Raw genomic sequence first — 13,913 nt, 5'->3', positions numbered from 1 at the left:
GAACCGCTTTGGTTTGTTTAATTTCTCGTTCTTATTACATGTAATCTCTCACTTTTTTTTAATTTGCAAATTTGATGTATTTTTCACCCTGTCGCTGCAGATGGCCAATTTGATAAGTCTGCAATAGTAGACTTTGTCTCTTCCAACAAGATCCCTTTGGTAACAGTTTTTACTAGAGAAAATGCTCCATCAATCTTTGAAAATCCAATCAAAAAACAGGTAGTTATTTATGAGATGTATCTTTTAATATTGTATTCTCTTTAGAAAATTGCTCTTGAGAAATGATATTGAAATGTTCTTCTAAGATTGTGAGGCGTTTAAAACTTTTTATTAGTTGTTGCTGTTTGCGACTTCAAATGACTCAGAGAAATTCCTCCCAGTATTTCAGGAAGCAGCAAAATCTTTCAAGGGAAAGGTATATTTTCATTCACCTCATTAATTATTACTTTCATCTTGTCATTTTTAGGGGCTAGACAAATTTTAATATGTCAAACATGTGAATTAAATAGAATTAAATAGAATTCCTTGCTTTTCATAAGAATTCAGGTGCAGGGTACTGCTTAGTGGATCTTTGTAAGTATTGAATCTGTTGACCCTGCCCCTATTTGTAAAATCATCAGAGTTGAGCTTTTGATTTGTGCTGAGTGGTGATATCTGAAATATGTTCTTTCTGATTTTGCAAGTTGCTACATTTCACTGATAAGAGTCTCATAGCATTCATCCAGCTCTTCCCCCAAAATGGTCACTTAGACTTCCGAGAATGAATGACCTAACTGTGTTTACTTACCTGTTGCAGTTGATCTTTGTGTTTGTGGAAACTGATAACGAAGATATTGGGAAGCCTGTTTCAGAATACTTTGGTGTTAGTGGGAGTGATACAAAAGTAATTATTTCTTCTTCCCTTTTTAATTTTATTTAATGATAAGTCATAAAATTCATAACATTAACAACATATTACATCCTTCGAATCACTTGGAAGTATATTTAAGTAACCAGTGGAATTTCCAATGCAGGTACTTGCATACACTGGAAATGATGATGGGAGAAAATTTGTGCTTGAGGGAGAGGTGACTGTTGACAAAATTAAGGTACTATTTTTTCTCTTGCCTCAGGGTGTTAGTTTTGGTACAGTGTTATAGAATGTGAATGAATGCCTTTTTCTTTCATTCGATGAGATTAGAAATTAATATTTTGACAAACTTTCTAATCTTCATTTTATCTCAGGCATTTGGGGAAGATTTCCTTGAAGACAAACTAAAACCTTTTTTCAAGTCAGAGCCGGTTCCTGAAAATGTCAGTTATTTGATTTTGCAGCCATCAATTATATTATGTTAACTTGGTGTTTCATGTCTGACATGTCTGCTAACTTGGTGACAGAACGATGGTGACGTGAAAATAGTTGTTGGGAATAATTTTGATGAAATTGTCTTGGATGAGTCAAAGGATGTTCTCCTTGAGGTTCAACTTTGACCCTCTAGTTTATGAGTTATATTTTCATATAAAGTTCTGCATCTTGTCGTGTTAATTTAACGTTTGTTGGAATATCAGATATATGCTCCCTGGTGTGGCCATTGCCAACATTTGGAACCAATATACAACAAGCTTGCAAAACATCTTCGTAGTATTGACTCTCTAGTAATAGCAAAGATGGATGGAACACAAAATGAGCATCCCAGGGCAAAGGTAAATCCAAATTCAAACTAGACATTTCAAGCATATGGTTATATGATATTATTGTAATGGTATCCGGAACAACTTATGCTAGATTTTGAATTTTTAAACGTGCATCAAATACAGATGTAAGAACTTATTGATCCATCTTGATTTATATTCACTCTGCAGGCTGATGGATTCCCCACTCTTCTCTTCTTCCCAGCTGGAAACAAAAGTTTTGATCCTGTATGAGAATATTAAGCAACAATACATATTATATCAATTAGCTTTTCATACACATGAATATGCTTTATCATTGGGTGATTAACATTTTTCATATGGTGATTAACATTTTTAATTGCTTCATTGTATCTGCAGATTACTGTTGAAACAGATCGTTCAGTGGTAGCCTTTTATAAGTTCCTCAAGCAACATGCATCAATCCCATTCAAGCTCCAGAAACCAACCTCAACTCCTAAATCAGAGGGATCTGATGCCAAGGAGAGTTCTGATGTCAAAGAGAACCAAAGTAGCAATAGCGAAGTGAGGGATGAACTATGATGAGTTAAGTCATATGTTTCTATTTATACTGCTATGATCAGAATTAATCTGACATAGTGACTTAGAGAGAACAACAACTCATTCTTCTCTCCCAAGCCTATAAAAGAGGCAAAGAGGGGGAAGGGTGGACACATGCAAGGCAACTTCGTATTATTTTTTTTTTTAAGGCAACTTTGTATTATTAAACTCAAGTATTTAGAATTTAGAATTTTGGGGGCGAGGCTTTAATAAAAATCATTAAATATAATTCCTAAAATTAACGCATTGCCTAGTGAGCTCAATCTAGTTGTCAGGCTTGATTAGGAAGAAGCTTCAGCATTTCTGCTATTATTTCCTCACTAGGTGAAGTTGTCCCCTTGCTAGGCGATGCAAAAGCAACTTCAAACCTTTAATAGTGCAATGTTCCACTGAATGATTAAATTTGTTGCGCTAAATCCATGAAACACAACAAAACTTTGAATAATCAAGAAATTAAAAACATAAACACCTATTTAAATAGGATAGTTATATTTTCCCTATTAAATTCAAAAACTAAAATATAACTAAAGAGTTAAGATAACTAAAATCAATAAATAAAAAAACATGGATAGGACGAAGACTTGTTATCACAATGAGAATAATGTAAAAATCTTGCAAATCACTTTACAAGTTTACAGTGACAACTGATAACTCCCAAAGACCAATTAGCCAACTTCTTTAACTTGTGCAAGGAAACAACAAAAACAATTATAGTAATCACTTAACAAAAAATAGTTATGCCATATTTTTTTGGACAAATAGTTAGGATGTGAGTCGCATCATGTGACAAACTTTATTTTATTTCTCATTCCATCCATGCCATGACAGCTTCACATTATTTAGACTAACTTGGCGTTTGGGAAATGAGAATCGACAAAGTTTAATTTTTCTCATATTTCTTTATGCCCATAGAAAATGTAAAGGTCTTCCTTGAATTGCATGAGAAGCATCCTTTATCATCTCTTCAAAAAAAATAAATGGTTTTTTTATACAAATTTGGCCATTAATACCTTTTTATTTATTTATTTTTTTTAATTTTTTCTTCTTATTTTAGATCCAATTTCTACATTCATTAATTAATATACGGTATTAATACAGTGTCGATTTTGTTATGTACAAAGACTACAGCTAGTTTAAAAATTTCTCATGCGTGTTCAAATGCATAAAAATCAGTTTCCATTTACCTACGTATATACACTACTTCACACAACAAACAAAGCTCTTTCTATTTTCATTTCACATGCATTTTCCTTTTCCGTATGAATTAATCTTCAACTCATTTAACTTCATTTGCAATTCAATCGAGTGAATCGCGCGGTTTTTATAGTCCACGTGTCGCAATCCCGTATACTGATTCCATGAATATAGACCCTCAGATTAAGATCTTCCCCTCGTTAACCGTTTTTTGGCAACTTTTCTCACAGAATCAGATCTAAGTAACGGTTTTTTTTCAAACAGTTTCCACTCTTTCTCTTCGTTTCTATTTCTCAGATCCATTTTCTCTTTTGAACCAATGGCAAATACAAAATTATCCTTTCTTTCTCTCTTACTTCTATCTCTTTCACTTTATGTAACCGCCGGTTCACCGCCATCTCCGTCGCCATCGCCATCGCCATCACCGGCGGACACTCCATCTCCTTCTATATCCGCTCCGAACCATCCTCCGGCCAGCTCGCCTCTCGATTCATCGCCGCCAGCGACGTATCCTTTAAGTCCAGGTTCATCTCCGCCAGCGCCGTCTCCTTTAAGTCCAGGTTCATCTCCGGCGCCTTCGCCGGATGATTCTACTTCAATAAACCACTTCGGCGTGGATGAGAGTGGAGATGATTCTTCAGGAGGAGGAATGAGCGGAAGCAAGAAAGCGGGAATAGCGATCGGAATAATTGTGGCGGCGAGCGTGCTTATGTTGGCAGGGATGGTGTACAAGAAACGGCAACAGAATATACGGAGAAATCAGTATATTTACGGCGTAAGGAGAGACATTCTGTAAAAGTTTAGTAGTTGTGTATTTGTATAATACGTAACTTCATTTGTATCAAGGTTTATACTCTTCATCTATATAGGTTTTTCTTTTTGCTGTTTTATTCGGGTGCGTTGATTCAATTTTATTGTTGATTCTTTTTATTCTTATTGCCGATTGCAATAGATTATTTGAATTTCTATGCTATTATTATCATTATCATTGTCATAATTTTGTGTAATATTTGTCCTGTATGGTATACTATTTGTTTGATTAATTTAATTCAATTTCTCGCGGTTGGATGGAAATTCTGATGCACTATTATTTTTGTCTTATGTGCACCTATTTTTTTTTTTTTTTCTTTTCCAATGATTATTTCTTTCTTTCTTTGTCACAACTTTATTTTCTCAATTTAATTTCCGTTTCTTGCTTACACACCTCACACTAAATTTAGAATGTGAGAATATCCTTTGCATCAAATCTTTAAGGAATCAATCTAGTACAAATTTTAAAAAATAAAATAGAAATTGCATTTAGAAAATAGACGGGGCTTTAGATTACTTGATAGTGAGATTATCCACGATAAAAAATACAAACCCTTCGTAATGGATATGCTAATTGTTAACTACATACTAACTCAAACTCGTGAGGTTAAGGTATATTTAGTGATTAAGTTGCACTCCTAACCATCAAAGCTTTGATTTTAATTAAATATATAATATTTTAGTCGGACACATTTTATTGTGCGGTTAACTTATTTTTGTATTTGATTATCAAAAACTCAAATCTGTGTATATTTTTAAGGTATTGTCCATTTTGAGATTTACAATGGTAGACTTTCATGATTTTTTTCTTAAAGGGTGCTTCAACGATTTTTTAATGTACTAGATCAATAGTCATGCAATTTAGGCTATGGGATTATAAGGCATGAGAGTTCTCATGTGTGACTTAGGTCTCTTTTTGGTGTTAATTTCGACTTCAAGTCAATTGCACCATTGTTTGAGCTATATCTATATCGTTCGAATTGCATTCACAATTGTGAACCTTCTCATTTTTATCCTTAAAAAATGTGTTTTGTTGAGTTGAGGGATGCGAGTATTTACAAATTATCCCTAACCTCGATTATAAGTTGTGAAAAAGTTTTTGATGTACCAAAACTCGATTAATATCATTCATTATGAACTAACTCTAATATGTGTTCAATGATCGGCCCATTAAATAGGACACATTACACTCCACAAGAACAGATTTGGTTGACATAAAATGATCCTATATTATTTCAAGAATTTCTCTATAATAATATTATCATCATTGATGGGGGCAAAGCAATGCACTTTTTATTGTATACATGATTCAGCTGAAGAATTTTCCACTCTAATACTTTATTTGTGATCTTTGTAAAAAGAAAATTTCAGCATTTTCCAACTAAGTTGAAAATTGCAAATAAAACTTTCTGAGGTTCATATAACATATTAAATACATTGATCATCCTAGAGGATCCACCCAACGTCCCTTGTGACAGGACCTTATTGGTGGCTAATCAGAACATTGAGATGTAGCTTTTACTCCTCTACAGGAGGGTCTACCCAACGTCCATGCTCTTTTATTAGATCGATCAAGGCATCGGTCGCTTGCTCCATCGCAATCCCTCGCTTCACCACAGTCTGCAATTGTTAAGCTTAAATTAAGTTTATGTTTCGGTTTGTGTTGTTGCATACGTACGTGCAGGTGCAAATGCACATTTAAACTTAAGCATAAAGAACAGGTGCAAATGCACATTTAAACTTAAGTATAAAGAACATGTTACCTTCCCAACATAGAGGTCAATCTTCCCAGGAGCACCTCCCACATACCCAAAGTCTGCATCAGCCATCTCTCCCGGACCATTTACAATGCATCCCATGATTGCAATCTGATGCGGAAAACAGCAGAAATTATTAATAATAATATAAAACAAAGGACATTTTTTATTGTGAAGACGCATATTATAAAGCATAAGATTTGGTGATATTACCGAAACACCAGGGAGGTGCGATGTCTTCTCCCGGATTTCTGCGCTTATTACTTGAAGATCAAACAAGGTTCTGCCACACGATGGGCATGAAACGTACTCCTGCAAGACATGTTAGACATATCAATAAAGATTGCGACTTTTTGTTTTCCAATTCAACTTTTGTATTGTATGTGATTGAACAACATACTGTTTTGGTATTTCTCATTCTGCAGCCTTGCAGCAAATTGAAAGATGTATTTCTAAGGAAGTCGAAATCTTTGTCTGCGGCCTCTAAAAGAAGACCGTCTCCAAGCCCGTCAACAAGAAGGGCTCCGGCATGCGAGCCGGCACCAATCACTAAGTCATCCCTGTAAGACGAGATGATTAGGTTTCACAAGAACTACATATTTGTTCATCTCACCATAACTCAAAAATTACCTGTGAATCCCATTTGGAAATTGAATGTGGTGAATGACAGGAAAGTTCAGAGAACTGTCTGAAAGGTACTCAAATAACCTAATGCCAATAAGAAATTGAGATTAGAATGTTTTAACGATTAATTTCATAGAATCATATAAGAGATACTAATTGGATTCATGTAGCCAGATTGACGCAGAAAATTATTAATCATGTGCCATATTCTCACCGCCTAGCCGCGTGCACTCTACTAACTCTGTCTTCTGTATAAGGCAGATCATGGAGAAGCATAGTAGCATCAACATCTTTGAGAATTTCCAGCTCTTCATAAGGCTCATCACCGCGTACTGACACAACTAAGCGTGTGCCTAAATCAAATGGAACCAATAGATTGTCGCAAAGAGGAAAAGATGTTATCATATTTAGTTATAAGTTAAATTTAAACACCAGAACCAAAATCAAAGGAAGTACATGTAATTTACTACGAATCTAAAAATAGGGGATAAAAACTTCGATTGAGTAGCACCTTGTGGCAAAAGCTTATCAGCTCCGGTAGATAGCTCCTTAAGGTTGACCAGAACCAAGGCGTTTGGTAATGGCTTTGTTAGCTGCTCTGACAAAGGGGTTATAACTCCCATACTAATATCGATCAGTCGTTTTAGAGCTAGCCGCTGATCATAGAACCAAAAATGAGAGAGAGTAAGAGCAAATTATTCCAACGGTCACAAGAACTTGACAATGAAGAAATGGTTTGGTGGATAAAAAAGATGAACATGTAAATGGTCCTATTTAGAATTGGTTCCCAAACTGAAGGTTCTAAGTTCTTACAGCATCCACATCATCTACTGGAGGAAGTTCCCGCACTAAGATCGAATCTACTGTTGCCAGATCCTGAATATACAGGGCATACTATGTAAATAACTTCTTATTTAAATCCATAGGACATTTAATCCACTACGATGAGTTGGTTACCTTAAATGGCATGCCAACAACCAGTTTTGCAGCAAGTGACTTGTAGAGAAGCTCTGGCATCTGTAAAAATCAGAGAATAAAATTTTCAGAACCACACAAGGCACATTTACTTCTTTACTTTCCTCCTAACAAAATGAGAAAAATAAAGAGGGTATAAAAGTGATTAACACAAACAGACTAGTTTGGATTGACTTATTTAAGTTTATCTACTGACATAAGCACTTGTAAGATTATACAAGAGAGGTTTCAGAACCACACAATGGGGCTGTCCAAATGTTACCTTTAACTGATCCAATGAGACTGACATGAGAACAGATCCGTCCCGGTGGAGAGTACCTCTATAATCCACCTCCTCCCCCTGTATTAAGATGGAAAGTTTCGAGTAGGACATGGAAAAAAGTTTGGAACTTTTAAGGTGCAAATTTGGTTAAGATTTTCTTCGGAACTTCTAAGTTTTACCTCTTTTTGCACTGGCAATTGACCAGTACGGCGCTGGAAGTCAAAATAATGTCTGTGCTTTTCTTCAAAAGGTGCCTGATGGAAGCAATGTCAATGAAAGTAAGTTCACAAAATTTTATGATGTTAATACTTTAGAAAGTTTAGGCATGTCGAACAGAAGCATTGTTTTGAACCATACCACTCCTTTTTGGAGTTCAGCTGCTCTCATTCCAAGGTTTGCCAACCTTGTGCATGGATCTATCTCCTCCTCTGGTGGTTCTGTGAGGGAAACTCTAATTGTATCGCCCAATCCATCCTGATGAAAAAGCAAATTGTCAACATGCGTATGAATCTGTAGCGTATAATACTAAAGAGAAGAGATGGATGATAATTTCCATTTTTTATTCAATTTTCGTTCAAACGCAATTGAATGCATACCTGAAGAAGAGTTCCAATGCCGATTGCAGATTTCATCCTACCATCTTCACCTTCTCCAGCTTCAGTAACTCCCAAGTGTAACGGATAATCCCAGCCTTGGACATACATTTCAGCCACCAGTAAGCGGTATGCTTGAACCATGACGACAGGGTTGCTTGCTTTCATCGAAAAGACGAAATTGTGGTAGTCCAACTTTCGGCATATCCTTGCAAATTCAAAAGCAGATTCCACCTGTGCAATCATTGTTTAGTAAGACAGAAAAATTTCTAGAGCAAACACTTCAATACACGAAAAGATAAGTTACAGAATAAGAGAGGAAAGGACCGACCATTCCCCTAGGAGAATCTCCGTAGTAGCTCATTATACGATCAGAAAGACTGCCGTGGTTTGTCCCAATGCGCATTGCTCTCCCGTATTTCTTACACTTTTCAACTAATGGTGTGAAAACCTGGAATATAAGAAAGCTTAAAATAGGTTAATAAGTTCACATTGCAGTTGTGGTATTATTGATTCTAACAAAATTTGATATAAAACAACAGATAGGTAGTTTGACCTGTTCGATATGCTCAAGTTCTTTCTGATAGTCGTCTTCGGTGTACTCTAATATTTCAAACTGAGCTCGTCTGTCAGCTGTGAAAGACAACCATTTTGGATTCAGAATGCAAGACAATACTTCTAAATATATATTGAAAAGAGATATAAAGGAAATAGAGAATAAAAGAAGACTACTGAATTGATGAAGATATGCATACCGAAATTTCCAGGGTTGACCCGAATCTTATCAAAGCATTCAGCTACTCGCAAAGCAACAGTAGGAGCAAAATGAATGTCAGCCACCAATGGTATGTTGTAGCTGGACATAAGTACATAAGGATGAAGACGAATACATAACAATATCGGCTTATAGAATCAATCATGTCAAACATAACAGACTATAATTTATGCTTACTTTTTCTGCACAAGTGAGTTTTTAATCTCGAAACATGCATCAGCTTCTTTCTTCCCTTGAACAGTTATCCTAACGATATCAGCTCCTTTATCTGCAATTTTCATCACCTGCCAAAAGACAGAAGAAACAGAAACAGAACATCTATGTACATCAGTCAATCATAACTTTATATCAAAGTAATACAGATAGATAAACACAACAATGTAAATTGCTTAGAAGCTTGTGCTATCAGTGCAAAGCAATAGAAAAGTTATGTTACCTGTTCAACTGTCCCAGCAACATCCTTAGTGTCGGTCGTAGTCATGGTCTGAATTCTTATGGGATGCTCACTACCAATAGTCACGTCGCCAACCGTCACTGTCCTTGTTTTCCTCCTCACAGTTTTGTGCAATGATTCACAATACTTTTGCCTAGGAACTACATTCAAAATAAACATTATCCATGGATTAGGCTAAACTAAAACAAAATAATAACCATTTCAGAATCACCTAATTAGTCATTAGAGTTGCCATCTAGAATTAGGATCGGAAATTGAGTTTTTGTTCTTAATCCTCTCGTTCCTAAGGGAAAAGAACCCTGGTAATCATAACTTCAGCCAGGAGGTAAGTAAAGTTTGTCTAAGGATTGTTTCAGCAAGAATGCGAACTCGGATTCTCACGAACAATTTTTCCTTAACGGAAGGTCATTAACCAACTGAGCTAAACTAGGAATGAAAATTGATGCACAAACAAAACAATTGAAGCATTAAATTCCACTTCATTAAAACTAAATATAAAAAACAAAAAATTCCTTGAAACAATTAAGTAAAAATTTTGAAGCTAAAAAAAATGCAAACCTAAAAGTTGACTCCCTTTGGATGCAGGTTGAAGTTCAGCAATATCCTGACCAGAATTTGAGTTTCTGATAATTGACACTTTTGTCCTTGCAGAATTCATTCTTTTCAAATCAGAAACTCTCACAAAATCAATACTTTTCCCAAACCCCAAACCAGAATCGCGTTTCCTGAAGCTAGAAAACGAAGCTGGCACAGTTCCCGCAGCCATTTTTGAAGCACAATCACACCTTAACACACAGGTCGAAAAATCAAATAAACTAAATTCACAATTTGCAACAACATAGAAATCACAAAGTATCAGAATTTAGCTCAAAACAAATAGCAAAAAAAAATGTACTCGTTGCTCTATAAATTTAAACTCTAACAAAAATACAATATTTTTAATTAATAGAAAAAAGGGGTAAGAGAATATTCCTGGGAATTGAATGAGAAAGGTGGGGTCTCTGAAAATAGGTTGGTGTGTTACCTGATGAAGATGATGATGGAAACAAAGATTCAAAGGTTTTCTTTCTAACTCTAATTTATAAGATTAATTTTGTAACTAAAATCAACCTTATGAACTTTGTTGACTACAAAACATGACAAAGGAACATGTTTTTGTAAGATACTAAAATTCAAAACCACTATTATCCTTCCTCGCTACCTGACATAATACATTCATGCATATATATGTGGTCTTTCTTTTTGTGCGTTGAATCCTCATTCTTTTCATTATTTCTTTTTGGCAAGTTTTTCAATCTCTTCATATTTAATTGTATTGGAGAAATTAATTAATATTAATTTATTTTCTCAACAGAATGGTTGAACTCATTTAGACAAATTTTCAACACATTTAAAATTCTTTAGTGTTAAATACACAATTTAAATTGTGAATAAATATGATGTGCCCAAAATTAATTTGGGAAAAAATAAATAAAAAATAAAAATTAATGTATATTGTGATTCGTCACTGCAAGATTATTTGTAGATATATTTTAGGACAATGCAGTGACAAATAACAACGTACATTAATTTTTAGTTTTTATGTACATTAATGTATACAGATTACTTTTATCCATAATTCCTAATTTGTCATTGTATAAATATTTATAGAGATATTTTAGGAATTAATTTTACAAAATGACATTATGATAAAATATGATTAGATGTGTGTAAAATATTTTTACATTGATAATACATATCAATTAATTTCAAATGATTTTTTTAATATAATTTTACTAAAAAAATTAAATTTAAGTATAAAATTTATAAAATATTTTTATATTCACATTTTCCGTCTTTGAACTATAAAGTTCACATTTATTTAAACGAATTCGGTTCATTTAAATCAATAGAGAGCGAAATAAGAAAATCAATTATTATTTTAATATGTTTATAATTTGTAATGTTGGTATATATAATATTAATAATTAACTAATTTATTAATATAAATTACTTTACAATTAATAAATGACTTTTTTTATTATAATTTTGTGTGTATAAATGTGACACTTATTTAAAACATGTGAAGTGTATAATTTTATAATTTATAAAGTAATCATAAAAATATTATTTATGTAATCTTTTTCTGCTGTTATTAAAAAAAACAATCAATATTAATAAATAAATAAAATCAATATTTAAATACAAAATTTTAATTTGTGATTATTAGTTTCTACATGTCAAATTGATTTTTTTTTATTTCCATTTATTTCTATAGATTCAAATTTCAAATTGCATTTGTTTTTATTTATATGGATTCAAATTTTCAAATATGCCTCCTCTCTTTCTTTTTGTTTGAGCAATTGCATGATTTCTTATTGTTTAAGCTATTGTATGATTACTACAAATGTACACATTTTAAAAATTTATTGTACACTGAAATATTTATGTCTATATAAATATTTTTTAGTAGAATCTTTTTATAATGATAATATATTTATTTGATTTGATTATATAAATATCAACTAAGAAACCAAATTTCACCATAATAGTAGATAGAATTATAACTATAATTATTATAATAACATGAACATTAACTATAATTGTATTATAATTATAGTTAAAGTAACTTATAGTCAATATTATTAAATAAATCCCAAATGAATTATAATAACTCTAAAAATTAAATTTAAAATATTTGAAATAGATATTTGCAAAATTCAAAATCTATACTGAAAACAAATACAATTTATTATGTAATCAAAATGGTAAATAATTAATTGTGTTCACTTATATATTGTTGGAATCCAAAAATCGTATTATTGTATTGTAAAAAAATGACCCTTTTGTTATATCTGCATTTCTTAACTATGTTCATTATTTTTTATATTTAAATGATAAAATATAGAGTTGCACGTCATAACATAAAATGGTATTTATTTTTATGAGTGAAATGTTAATTGGTGTTTGGTACAAGTCAATTATCAATTATTATATTTTATTTTATTATGAAATTTATCTAAAATATCTTCCAGAATATGTGTAAAATTATTATCTTTGATATTTACAAGTTTAATTTAAAAATATATATATTTGTTAACATTAAAATAACAATTCATAAATGGTGATGTATAATAATTTATCTTTTTAATGTTATTTATGTTGTATATTTCTATTGATTCAACTTGATAAAAAAATTATTTTAATATATATATATATATATATATAAATTAAATTAAATTTGTATGATATTGTTTTATTTATAGTTATAATAATGTTTAAACTTTATAATTTACATATAATTAATATTTGCTCTTTTCTGCAACACACGAACTTAATTACACTAGTCAAATGTATTGGCGGTACATATTCCATTTTCTCTTCTTGTATTTATGTTAATTTATTCTCTTTTATGTTGGTTAAGTTTTTAATTTATTTTTTGAATATTCAATTTATTTGTATTCAAAGTAAATTATTTTAATATATTATATTAGCTTTTTAAAAAAATGAACTAATAACCAAAAAAAAAAAGGAAAAATTAAATAACCAAAATATGTTAAGTTAATCTGAAATCCATCACATGATGTCTCTCTAGTTAAAATATAATATAAAAAATTAAAATATAATAATATATAAATTAAAGATCATAATAGAATTTGATATTAAATTAAAAAATAAAATAGTATTCATTAATTTCAAAATATATGTTTAATTATATCACTACGGTAGTTTTGTCATGTTATATAATATAATAAACTTAAAATATATTGAAATTATAATATTTAAAATTAAAATTATTATTCAAACTTATAAAATATTAATATTTTATTTGAATTTGTAAAATAAATAGTATTATTTTCTTACAAGAATAATTTTTTCATTTACATATTATACATATCATATCTTTATTTAAGTTATCTAACATATAACACAAATACTTAGTTGCTCATATGTTTTTTTTAAAGTGATATTGTTCATTTAGTGGTGGTGTCAATGGATTTTTAAATATAAAATATTTAACTTTTTAGTATTTTTGTGAAGTTATAAAATTTAAAAGTTTTATAAATTAATTTGGAAAAAAATATATATAATTGTCCCATAATATTAATTTTTTCATAATTATTTGGGCTCATAATTGTTGAGTGCATTTACTCCCAAGTGAAGTCCACCAATTTTACTATTATTACTATTACTATTATTACTATTACTATTACTATTATTATTATTATTATTATTATTATTATTATTATTATTATTA

The 13,913-nt window shown here is 31.4% G+C and overlaps 3 protein-coding genes across 3 annotated transcripts in view; 2 read left to right on the top strand and 1 right to left on the bottom strand.

Annotated features, from left to right (window-relative positions):
- LOC101514720 (protein disulfide isomerase-like 1-4) overlaps positions 1–2,478 on the top strand; it is a 4,147-nt gene extending 1,669 nt beyond the window's left edge. Inside the window, exons 4-12 of the mRNA XM_073366501.1 lie at positions 98–219; positions 335–415; positions 797–883; positions 1,014–1,088; positions 1,225–1,293; positions 1,378–1,458; positions 1,549–1,683; positions 1,843–1,899; positions 2,032–2,478. Of these exons, the coding sequence (XP_073222602.1) occupies positions 98–219; positions 335–415; positions 797–883; positions 1,014–1,088; positions 1,225–1,293; positions 1,378–1,458; positions 1,549–1,683; positions 1,843–1,899; positions 2,032–2,214 (890 nt within the window). The 3' untranslated portion in view covers positions 2,215–2,478. The remainder of the gene's footprint in view (positions 1–97; positions 220–334; positions 416–796; positions 884–1,013; positions 1,089–1,224; positions 1,294–1,377; positions 1,459–1,548; positions 1,684–1,842; positions 1,900–2,031) is intronic.
- A 747-nt stretch (positions 2,479–3,225) lies between these two features.
- Positions 3,226–4,408, top strand: LOC101515271 (uncharacterized). Its single transcript, XM_004487061.4, has one exon. It carries the CDS (start codon positions 3,746–3,748, stop codon positions 4,220–4,222), a length of 477 nt encoding a protein of 158 aa, XP_004487118.1. The 5' UTR covers positions 3,226–3,745; the 3' UTR covers positions 4,223–4,408.
- A 1,070-nt stretch (positions 4,409–5,478) lies between these two features.
- Positions 5,479–10,888, bottom strand: LOC101515596 (4-hydroxy-3-methylbut-2-en-1-yl diphosphate synthase (ferredoxin), chloroplastic). Its single transcript, XM_073366499.1, has 20 exons — positions 10,701–10,888; positions 10,235–10,461; positions 9,659–9,816; positions 9,400–9,506; positions 9,203–9,303; positions 9,004–9,080; positions 8,779–8,898; positions 8,451–8,681; positions 8,212–8,328; positions 8,034–8,108; positions 7,855–7,932; positions 7,575–7,634; positions 7,431–7,493; positions 7,129–7,273; positions 6,832–6,970; positions 6,624–6,701; positions 6,394–6,553; positions 6,207–6,305; positions 6,000–6,104; positions 5,479–5,856 (listed from the first exon to the last, which is right to left on the bottom strand). The coding sequence occupies exons 2-20, from the start codon at positions 10,440–10,442 to the stop codon at positions 5,755–5,757; spliced, it is 2,223 nt and encodes a 740-aa protein (XP_073222600.1). The 5' UTR covers positions 10,443–10,461; positions 10,701–10,888; the 3' UTR covers positions 5,479–5,754.
- Between the last annotated feature and the right edge of the window lie 3,025 nt (positions 10,889–13,913).

Source organism: Cicer arietinum, chromosome 1 (genome assembly GCF_000331145.2).
Source record: "Cicer arietinum cultivar CDC Frontier isolate Library 1 chromosome 1, Cicar.CDCFrontier_v2.0, whole genome shotgun sequence".
NCBI lineage: Eukaryota > Viridiplantae > Streptophyta > Magnoliopsida > Fabales > Fabaceae > Cicer > Cicer arietinum.
The sequence above is the reverse complement of the archived record's forward strand: the minus strand, read 5'-3'. Positions and strand labels throughout refer to the sequence as shown.

Excerpts from the sequence above, each read along its gene's own strand:
- LOC101515271 (XM_004487061.4), top strand. The coding sequence starts at position 3,746 with ATGGCAAATACAAAATTATCCTTTCTTTCTCTCTTACTTCTATCTCTT.
- LOC101515596 (XM_073366499.1), bottom strand. The coding sequence starts at position 10,442 with ATGGCTGCGGGAACTGTGCCAGCTTCGTTTTCTAGCTTCAGGAAACGC. Across the intron at positions 9,081-9,202 it reads GGTCAACCCTGGAAATTTCG|CTGACAGACGAGCTCAGTTT; the intron begins GTATGCATATCT and ends TGTCTTTCACAG. Across the intron at positions 6,702-6,831 it reads AGAGTGCACGCGGCTAGGCG|GTTATTTGAGTACCTTTCAG; the intron begins GTGAGAATATGG and ends TATTGGCATTAG.